General features: G+C 36.6%; 1 protein-coding gene across 1 annotated transcript in view; it reads left to right on the plus strand.

Annotated features, from left to right (window-relative positions):
• slc30a8 (solute carrier family 30 member 8) overlaps positions 1 to 11142 on the plus strand; it is a 36456-nt gene that overhangs the window by 3304 nt on the left and 22010 nt on the right. The window contains 7 exon segments of the mRNA XM_016281404.1: positions 2156 to 2327; positions 2504 to 2598; positions 2695 to 2821; positions 3032 to 3207; positions 5052 to 5084; positions 5152 to 5246; positions 6068 to 6165. Of these exon segments, the coding sequence (XP_016136890.1) occupies positions 2156 to 2327; positions 2504 to 2598; positions 2695 to 2821; positions 3032 to 3207; positions 5052 to 5084; positions 5152 to 5246; positions 6068 to 6165 (796 nt within the window).

Genomic DNA, 11142 nt, shown 5'->3' on the forward strand with positions numbered 1-11142 from the left:
TCATTCTGTTGCACTGCGGAAGCTTCTGTCATGAAAACAAATTCCTTGTATGTGAAAACATACCTGGCAATACAGCTCATTCTGATATATATATATATATATATATATATATATATACACACACACACACACACACGTGGTCAGAATTGTTAGTATCTTTGGTAAATATGATCAAATTGTTAATCCTTTTGATCTTTTATTTTTATTTTTTTATCACAAAAATCTAACCTTTCATTGGAGAATAAGATTTTAAAATAGGGGGAAATATCATTACGAAATGTTTTTTTCTCAAATACACATTGTACACAATTACTGGTACCCCTAGAAATTCTTATGAGTAAAATATATCTGAAATGTATTCCCATTTATATTCACAATTTTGAGCATACGGAAGCTTCTGTCATGAAAACAAATTCCTTGTATGTGAAAACATACCTGGCAATACAGCTCATTCTGATATATATATATATATATATATATATATATACACTCACACACGTGGTCAGAATTGTTAGTATCTTTGGTAAATATGATCAAATTGTTAATCCTTTTGATCTTTTATTTTTATTTTTTTATCACAAAAATCTAACCTTTCATTGGAGAATAAGATTTTAAAATAGGGGGAAATATCATTACGAAATGTTTTTTTCTCAAATACACATTGTACACAATTACTGGTACCCCTAGAAATTCTTATGAGTAAAATATATCTGAAATGTATTCCCATTTATATTCACAATTTTGAGCATACCAGGGTGATTATGAACATGAGATTATCCAGCCATGGCTTCCTGTTTCACAAAAATATAAATGGGAGAGAAAACAAAGGCAAAATTCCAAATTAATCACCCATCACAATGAGAAAAACCAAAGAAGATATTTCTGATGTGCAGCAAAAGATAATTGAGCTTCACAAATTAGAAAATGGCTTTAAGAAAAGAGCTAGAGCAGTGAAATTTCCAACATCAGGGCAATAATGAATAAGTTCCAATCAACAGAAAATGTTACGAACCTGCCTGGAAGAGGACGTGTGTCTATATCGTCCTAATGCATGGTGAAGAGGAGAGTTTGAGTGGCTAAAGACTCTCCAAGGATCACAGCTGGAGAATTGCAGAAAAAGGTTGGGTTTCGGGGTCAGAAAAAAAAAATCAAACAGCACCTGCACCACATGTTATTTGGGAGGGTTTCAAGAAAAAAATCAAGAAGCGAAAATGCTTTCACCAAAAAATAATCTCCAGCATATTCAGTTGTCAGACACGACTGGAACTTCAAATGGGACTGGCTTCTATGATCAGATGTAACTAAAAAATTGGCTTTTTAGCAGCAAACCCTCAAGATGAAGCCAATTTACTGCTGTATTTATAATGTTGTGGACCTATATTTCTGCTGGAGGTCCTGGACATCTTGTTTAGACACATGGCATCTTTGATTCTATCAAATACCAACAGATAAAAAATCTAAATTGACTGACTCAATCATGTTAGAAATCTTATAATGGGCCATGTTTGGATCTTCCAACTAGACAATAATCCAAAAATGGATCACTGGGCACAAAACCAAGCTTGTGCTATGGCCATTCCAGTTCACTGACCTGCACTTTATAGAAAATGAGTGTGGTGAACTGAAAAGGAGAAGCACCGTCATGGAGCTGGGAATCTGAAGGGTCTGGAGAGATTCTGGATGAAGGAATGGTCTCTGATCTCTTGTCAGGTGCTCTCTAACCTCATCAGGCAATATAGGAGAAAACTCACCTATACTATTTTGGCCATTACTAAATGGAGGTTTCAAAAAGTATTGAATAAAAGGGTACCAGTAATTGTGTCCAATGTGTATTAGAGAAAAACATTTATTTCATAATGATATTTCCCCCATTTTAAATTCTTATTCTCCAATGAAAGGTTAGATTTTTGTGAATTTTTTAAATAAAAGCTCAAAAGGATTAACAATGCAGATTTATTTTCATAGCCTTCTTTGAACATATTTACCAAGGGTACCAACAATTCTCACCATGTGTGTGTATATATATAAAAAACACTCTAGTACAGTATTTTAACCTTCAAGTGAGTTTCTATTTGTTAAATGCTTAAAATGTAAAAAAAAATTTAGGCAAGTATAATTGGGTCTTAACTTGAATCCAGACATTGGCAACTTGTAGTTGTGTTGCTATGATTCTTCCTGTCCTAAAATTATATTTACCGTGTTTTTATCTATCCTGTCCAGTGAAGGAGACGAGAGCTGTCAGAAACAGTTAGGTAGAGTTCTGTCCATCTGGCAGGAAAGAGCTGTCTATGAGAATGGCATACTGGACAAACTCTCTGATGTCCTACGTAAGTAAACCACCACAAGGTCACACTGATTTCAAAGGTTATTGCGAATACAGTATAGTCGCTCAGAGAGACTCAGTAGTTTGTTTTGATAAGTGTCATGTGAAGTCTTTGTTTAGAGTGAGGACGCCTTTGTTGAAGTATAGCATGTAGAATGTCTCCTCATGTTCTTCTTACAGAGGTAAAAAAGAAGGCCAAGAAAAGGCCTTATGAGGAGATTAAGGTGAACGATGATGACTTCGCCTCCCAAAGCTCCCCTGCTGAACCTCCACAGGTATGAAAGAATGGCCTTACATCATGCATATTTACCTATAAACTGACCTCAAGTCAGTTTAGTCTTCCATGTCATGACTTGTTTTGTATATCTTAGACTGCTGATCTGATCCGAGCACTACAGGAGCTTGAGAACGCAGCCTCCAGCGATGCAGCTCTCCGCCAGAGGATCTCTGCTCTACCCCCAGAGGTGCAGGACACCACCCTATTGCACAAAGTTACAGGTGAGAACACCCATGGAACCTTCCTTGTCAGTAGTAAGTAAATGCATCAGAAACAGAATTAAATAATCTAATTTGTTATTGATAATTTGTGGTGTCGGCACATCTAGAGCACAGATTGTAATTGCTCAATTGGAATAGAGCACTAAAACAGATCATATGTAGTTAACCATTCTGACTGTCTACGTTTGTCCGAATGTGTGTTTTTTTCAGATAAAGAGTCAGGGGGGCGTCTTTCTCGGTTGGTGGAAGAGGCCTGCATGCTTCTAGCTGACTACAGTGGGCGGCTGGCAGCAGAGATTGATGATCGACGGCAACTCACACGCACTCTTGCTGTCTTTTTGCAGAGTCAGAGAGACGGCCTGGCCCAGAACGAGCAGAAACTAGAAGTGGGTAAACTTACTGACTTCACAGTTTCTTCCCTTTTGTTTTTATCCTCAGTTGCTGTCTCTACATGTCAGTTTCTTTCTCCTCTACTTTCTTTTTTTATACTTAGGTTCATGTGATTATAGCTGCACATGGTTGCACCATATTTTCACCATATTTGGGTTTGTTCTGCCCATAGAAGGCAGTGAAGTATTTAATATAATTTCAGCAAATGCAGTCTAGCTATCTCTTTTTTTTTAATTCCTATGCATGAGACATGCATTACTGGTCTGGTAAGTAAACAAACACCAAGTTAAAAGTTACATTCGCATTAACTGCTTCATTTTCCAGCCTTTGCCAACAGGTCGTGAGCAGGTTCCTGTGTTCCATCTGATGTCGCATTTACAGAATAAATAAAAATAAAAGAAAAAAAACACCAATCTCTTGAGTGTGCATCTTTTTTGCTTATGCACTGGCTTTCACAAATACATACTTATTGAGTGAAATAACCTAAGAAACTGGCTGAAACGTATTCTCTATCACTTTACTGAAAACTTATATGCCTTAAAATTAGTTCTACTGTAGTTAACATGATTTAAACAATGAACACCTTTGCAACATCTATTATTCTTGGTTAATATTAAGACTGTTACTTCAAAATGTATTAATAACTAATGAATAATAGTATGTTTACAAATGATGATTAACAAATGCTTGTAAAAGATTGTTCATTGTTAGTTTATAATGCCAAATGTGTAGAATGTTTATTTCAATTAAATCTTTTAAACACAGTTCATCATCTATAAAGCATAGTATTTATAAGCATAGTTCATGCATTTAAATATTGGTTTCAATTTTAAGTTTTCATTTGAATCCCTGAAGTCTGATTGAAAACTCTTAAGGATTAAAAAATAGTTGTCCTGTTATTACATCAGTGTAGTCCATATTTAATTTCCGTGTAAAACATTTGCCATGTATAGCTTTACATTGTAGTAGAACAAACATTAACCATATAAAAAGGTACAAACTTGTAATTTTTGTAGTTAAATTAGTCAGAATATGCATCTGAAAAAATATTCTGGCGTAAATGAATGTTTAAATTTAAATCATGATTTGAAACTTTAGTTGTGAGATGCTTTTCTAATTCTTTACAAAAGTAAACAGTCTAGTGCTTAATTAGACTTGTAGGCAGGTTGAAGAGATTTAAAAAGTAACTTTTAAAACTTTACATGTTGGAACAGAGTAGCATTCCTAAACTTTGTGACTGATGTCAATTAAATATTAATAGTTAACAGTTGTTAGGAAACAAATGTCAAGAACTTAAGCCTTTGACACAATCACAGAGGCAAAATGTATTGATTCTAGAAGCTTAAGGATGTTGACTATGCTGTTTTGCATATATAAATGTTTAAAATGCTTCATATAACAGCGGACAATATTGTTTTAATTTATCTGTACTCATTGTAAACGGTAACAGTTGATACATGTTTGAGTGAGATACTGAGAACTGAAACAAAGTGATGTTATAACAGTTTGTGTATCTGAACTAAATTGAAGTTAATTAGATTTAATAAATTCCAAAAAGAGTTAGACTTGTTGCAGGTCTTAAAGAGCCTTATCTTCGAGAGATATATATATATATAAAACTAAGGATCTCTGCAGCAACACAAAACAATGGAAACTATACACTAAAAAAAAATCAAGGTTGTAAATAAAACTGATTATAAGAGTACATTTTACAAAAACTAAATATTATTTTAGTTATTTTGCTTCAAAATTTCATTACGATTAATTCAAATATTTTACTAATATACTGCCAGATCTATATTTTTGCACTAACTAGCTTGTTTGCATGTTTTTATTTTAGGAATACAAGCGCAAACTGGCCCGGGTGTCCCAGGTACGGAAGGAGCTGCGGTCTCGTCTCAGTGGTCTCCCAGACCTCTCTCGGCTCCCTAATGTTACAGGTGGCCATGCCCGCCTGCCCTCCTCTGGTGATCTTTACAGCCCCTCTGATTGAACTGGACTCTCGCCCCATCACCACTCTCCTGGTCCTCTGGCTGTCAGTCTTTCTTGCTTCATTTTCTAAGAGTTGACACCACCTGGCCACTGTACTAATGAATGTGTCCAATATGCAGTCCATGGCTGCCTGAGTGTTTCAATGATGAGCTCTATCAATTGAATTCATCGTCCCTCTTTGTGATGAAGAAGTATTGTTCAAGTATAGAATTGTTATAATAATTTCAATAGCCTTCTTGTGACTTGTTTGGGAAAATACAATGTACCATTGAAGTGATTAAATTAGTCAACCATTAAAACCTAATCAACTTACTGAATGTGTTAGTAAGTTTCAAGGATGTGCTAACTGAATGTCAAACCAGAAAACGCAAAAGGTCTGTTTTCTTTCACTGGCGATCATCACAGTCTGGAGTTGCAAGCAGCCTGATCGTTTGCACACGGTTCGCAGTCACAAGGCTTCAGATAAATCCGCTTTTTTCCCACTGAGCACCAAATATTAAGACTTATACCTCCCTGTTTATTATAACAAGACGGGTTACAATAGTGATGTGTGATACATGTACTCTTTTGATATATATATATTCACATCTTGAAGTTACAAATTGCAATTTCAACGTTTACCACAGCAGCTTGGAAAAAAATCGCCTATTTCAGAAAGTTCATTACGCAGCGTCACTTCATTCTTGTAAATGGTCGAGTTACTGTCCTTTATTATGTCCCCAGCTGGAGTGATTCTAAAAGATACAATTGTCGTGATTTGTAGAAGAAAAACACATCATAGTTTGATCAGAAACTGTTTGCACACGGTCCGCAGTCACAAGGCTTCAAATAACAGCGCTTTTTGCACTGAGCCTCAAATATTAGCACTTTACCTCATGGGGATGCTGCTAGCACACGACGAATTTAATGCCCGTATTTATTAAGCTATTTATTATTATCGTTATTTTTAGCATTTTCAATAGGTATAACCCATATTTTAAACTGCTGATAAAGAGTTAAATCAATTTAAGTAAAACCATGGTCAAAAATAATCCGGAGAAGTTCCATTTGGTCACGGACAACGGCGCAAAAATGTACACCATCACGTCTGAAAGGTAAATGAACTGCTTTCTTTGTTTTCTTTCTTGCTCTTAATTTATTAGTATTATTATTTTTACAAAATGTTGGGATTTTTTAAAACTGGAATTAGGTCTTGAGTGTTTTATAGGCTATAGCCTAGCCTACGTAAGGGCAGAGTGAAACTTTTTGTTTCATTTACTTTTTCTTCTTTTAATTAATTAGCATTGTGTCGGGTTTCAAAAAGCGCTCGTGGAGTGCAAATTTTGCACTGCGCCCCAATCCGGGTTAGAAATGAAAACAGGATTACATTGGTGTGGGTCGTTCAGGGCAGCTGGGGTGCCCGAGTCGGTTCTTTTCAGTGAATTGGGTTTGCAAAACGGTCTGAATCGTTTGCGATTCGGTTCGATTCGTGCGGACAGCTCTTTTCTAACTCAATCATTTGGAGCTATTTCTCAGTCAGTGAGACTGTGTCCACATAGAACAAACCCAGATTAGACTAAATGTATTTTACGATACCTCAACTGAAACAAAAGGCTACTTTTGGGTATCTTCTGCTCCTGTAAGTTTAGAGATGTAACAGGTCTCTCTCTCATTGGTCATCTGTGATGAAAAGAATCAAACTACTAGTTACAACCGTTTCCTTTGTAGGATCCGAAGGGGCCGTTCATTGTCTGTGAAGCCACAACTTTTAACTTATTTAGTTGCAAGTGTACATTTTAACATCAGCCTTTGTAATGTGTTGGTCTGAGCCAAATAAAGCTGAAGGCAAAGAATAAAAGTCTGTTTACTTATATTGTATGATTGTAAATAAAGTGAAAATAGCATGTATGTTTGCCCAAACTGTTTACAAATTTGAATCTATGTTCTCACTATGTTTTGTTAAATGTCTGATGTTCTATTTGGAATAATTGGAACTGCATTTGGAATGATGTCTTGCTACATTTTCTTAAGAGACGAATTCCTTGTGTTTTACATGGACTATTTGGAGGGTATGTCCTATTGAGAATTATGTATTCACAAATATTTTTTTGACATATGATGTGAATTATTTGAAGAAATATCTATTAGTATCCTATCCCGATTGGTTTCAAATTGTTATAATAATTTCAATAGCCTTCTTGTGACTTGTTTGGGAAAATACAATGTACCATTGAAGTGATTAAATTAGTCAACCATTAAAACCTAATCAACTTACTGAATGTGTTAGTAAGTTTCAAGGATGTGCTAACTGAATGTCAAACCAGAAAACGCAAAAGGTCTGTTTTCTTTCACTGGCGATCATCACAGTCTGGAGTTGCAAGCAGCCTGATCGTTTGCACACGGTTCGCAGTCACAAGGCTTCAGATAAATCCGCTTTTTTCCCACTGAGCACCAAATATTAAGACTTATACCTCCCTGTTTATTATAACAAGACGGGTTACAATAGTGATGTGTGATACATGTACTCTTTTGATATATATATATTCACATCTTGAAGTTACAAATTGCAATTTCAACGTTTACCACAGCAGCTTGGAAAAAATCGCCTATTTCAGAAAGTTCATTACGCAGCGTCACTTCATTCTTGTAAATGGTCGAGTTACTGTCCTTTATTATGTCCCCAGCTGGAGTGATTCTAAAAGATACAATTGTCGTGATTTGTAGAAGAAAAACACATCATAGTTTGATCAGAAACTGTTTGCACACGGTCCGCAGTCACAAGGCTTCAAATAACAGCGCTTTTTGCACTGAGCCTCAAATATCAGCACTTTACCTCATGGGGATGCTGCTAGCACACGACGAATTTAATGCCCGTATTTATTAAGCTATTTATTATTATCGTTATTTTTAGCATTTTCAATAGGTATAACCCATATTTTAAACTGCTGATAAAGAGTTAAATCAATTTAAGTAAAACCATGGTCAAAAATAATCCGGAGAAGTTCCATTTGGTCACGGACAACGGCGCAAAAATGTACACCATCACGTCTGAAAGGTAAATGAACTGCTTTCTTTGTTTTCTTTCTTGCTCTTAATTTATTAGTATTATTATTTTTACAAAATGTTGGGATTTTTTAAAACTGGAATTAGGTCTTGAGTGTTTTATAGGCTATAGCCTAGCCTACGTAAGGGCAGAGTGAAACTTTTTGTTTCATTTACTTTTTCTTCTTTTAATTAATTAGCATTGTGTCGGGTTTCAAAAGGCGCTCGTGGAGTGCAAATTTTGCACTGCGCCCCAATCCGGGTTAGAAATGAAAACAGGATTACATTGGTGTGGGTCGTTCAGGGCAGCTGGGGTGCCCGAGTCGGTTCTTTTCAGTGAATTGGGTTTGCAAAACGGTCTGAATCGTTTGCGATTCGGTTCGATTCGTGCGGACAGCTCTTTTCTAACTCAATCATTTGGAGCTATTTCTCAGTCAGTGAGACTGTGTCCACATAGAACAAACCCAGATTAGACTAAATGTATTTTACGATACCTCAACTGAAACAAAAGGCTACTTTTGGGTATCTTCTGCTCCTGTAAGTTTCTTGTCACTGTGTAAATGATCAATATTTACACATGTGAAGTGAAAATGTTTATGGCTATATTCATGGTTTATGTATTAGGCTATATAACACAGACATTTTTTTTAAAAGTTCAAATAGCATAACAAGAATAGCTGTGGTTATTAATTGGGGGGGGGGGGGGGGGGGGGGGGGGGGGGGGGGGGGGGGGGGGGGGGGGGGGGGGGGGGGGGGGGGGGGGGGGTGGGGGTGAAGGGGGGGGGTGGGTGGGGGGGGGGGGGGGGGGGGGGGGGGGGGGGGCACAGTTTTGATAAATAAAAAATCCAATGGCACACCACTAAGCACTGAAATATAGGAAAAAGGATAGAAATACAATTAAACACTGCGTCATCAGAGTTGGTATTGTGGCTTTATCAGACACTTAACATTTGATGAAAATCAAGATCAAATGGAGTTGGTTTTTGACGGAGTGACGGAGATCTGTGTTTTGTCAGTCACTGAGGCAGCAGCGGTGACACACCGGCACCAGAATTAGTGCTATTTCGGTGAAAAGGGATTACAGAGAAGGGTTGAATACACTCAAATTAAAATGCTACTTTTAAATGTTTCATTTTTTTATTGATATATTTAACCCTTATTTAGCCTACCCCATATTTAAAATGAACAAAACATAAAACATTAATGGAGCATGTAAGCAAGACATTAGGACAATAGACTGAATGGGCGCTTAGATGAAAGAAAAAAACTAGGGATGCACCGATATGAAACTCAACTTACTGAATGTGTTAGTAAGTTTCAAGGATGTGCTAACTGATTGTCAAACCAGAAAACGCAAAAGGTCTGTTTTCTTTCACTGGCAATCATCGCAGTCTGGAGTTGCAAGCAGCCTGATCGTTTGCACACGGTTCGCAGTCACAAGGCTTCAGATAAATCCGCTTTTTTTCCCACTGAGCACCAAATATTAAGACTTATACCTCCCTGTTTATTATAACAAGACGGGTTACAATAGTGATGTGTGATACATGTACTCTTTTGATATATATATATTCACATCTTGAAGTTACAAATTGCAATTTCAACGTTTACCACAGCAGCTTGGAAAAAATCGCCTATTTCAGAAAGTTCATTACGCAGCGTCACTTCATTCTTGTAAATGGTCGAGTTACTGTCCTTTATTATGTCCCCAGCTGGAGTGATTCTAAAAGATACAATTATCGTGATTTGTAGAAGAAAAACACATCATAGTTTGATCAGAAACTGTTTGCACACGGTCCGCAGTCACAAGGCTTCAAATAACAGCGCTTTTTGCACTGAGCCTCAAATATCAGCACTTTACCTCATGGGGATGCTGCTAGCACACGACGAATTTAATGCCCGTATTTATTAAGCTATTTATTATTATCGTTATTTTTAGCATTTTCAATAGGTATAACCCATATTTTAAACTGCTGATAAAGAGTTAAATCAATTTAAGTAAAACCATGGTCAAAAATAATCCGGAGAAGTTCCATTTGGTCACGGACAACGGCGCAAAAATGTACACCATCACGTCTGAAAGGTAAATGAACTGCTTTCTTTGTTTTCTTTCTTGCTCTTAATTTATTAGTATTATTATTTTTACAAAATGTTGGGATTTTTTAAAACTGGAATTAGGTCTTGAGTGTTTTATAGGCTATAGCCTAGCCTACGTAAGGGCAGAGTGAAACTTTTTGTTTCATTTACTTTTTCTTCTTTTAATTAATTAGCATTGTGTCGGGTTTCAAAAGGCGCTCGTGGAGTGCAAATTTTGCACTGCGCCCCAATCCGGGTTAGAAATGAAAACAGGATTACATTGGTGTGGGTCGTTCAGGGCAGCTGGGGTGCCCGAGTCGGTTCTTTTCAGTGAATTGGGTTTGCAAAACGGTCTGAATCGTTTGCGATTCGGTTCGATTCGTGCGGACAGCTCTTTTCTAACTCAATCATTTGGAGCTATTTCTCAGTCAGTGAGACTGTGTCCACATAGAACAAACCCAGATTAGACTAAATGTATTTTACGATACCTCAACTGAAACAAAAGGCTACTTTTGGGTATCTTCTGCTCCTGTAAGTTTCTTGTCACTGTGTAAATGATCAATATTTACACATGTGAAGTGAAAATGTTTATGGCTATATTTATGGTTTATGTATTAGGCTATATAACACAGACATTTTTTTTTAAAAGTTCAAATAGCATGCTCCTGTAAGTTTCTTGTCACTGTGTAAATGATCAATATTTACACATGTGAAGTGAAAATGTTTATGGCTATATTTATGGTTTATGTATTAGGCTATATAACACAGACATTTTTTTTTAAAAGTTCAAATAGCATAACAAGAATAGCTGTGGTTATTAATTGGGGGGGGGGGGGGGGGCGCCT

This window comes from Sinocyclocheilus grahami, unplaced genomic scaffold (assembly GCF_001515645.1).
Source record: "Sinocyclocheilus grahami isolate Dianchi unplaced genomic scaffold, SAMN03320097.WGS_v1.1 scaffold149.1, whole genome shotgun sequence".
Taxonomy (NCBI): Eukaryota; Metazoa; Chordata; class Actinopteri; order Cypriniformes; family Cyprinidae; genus Sinocyclocheilus; species Sinocyclocheilus grahami.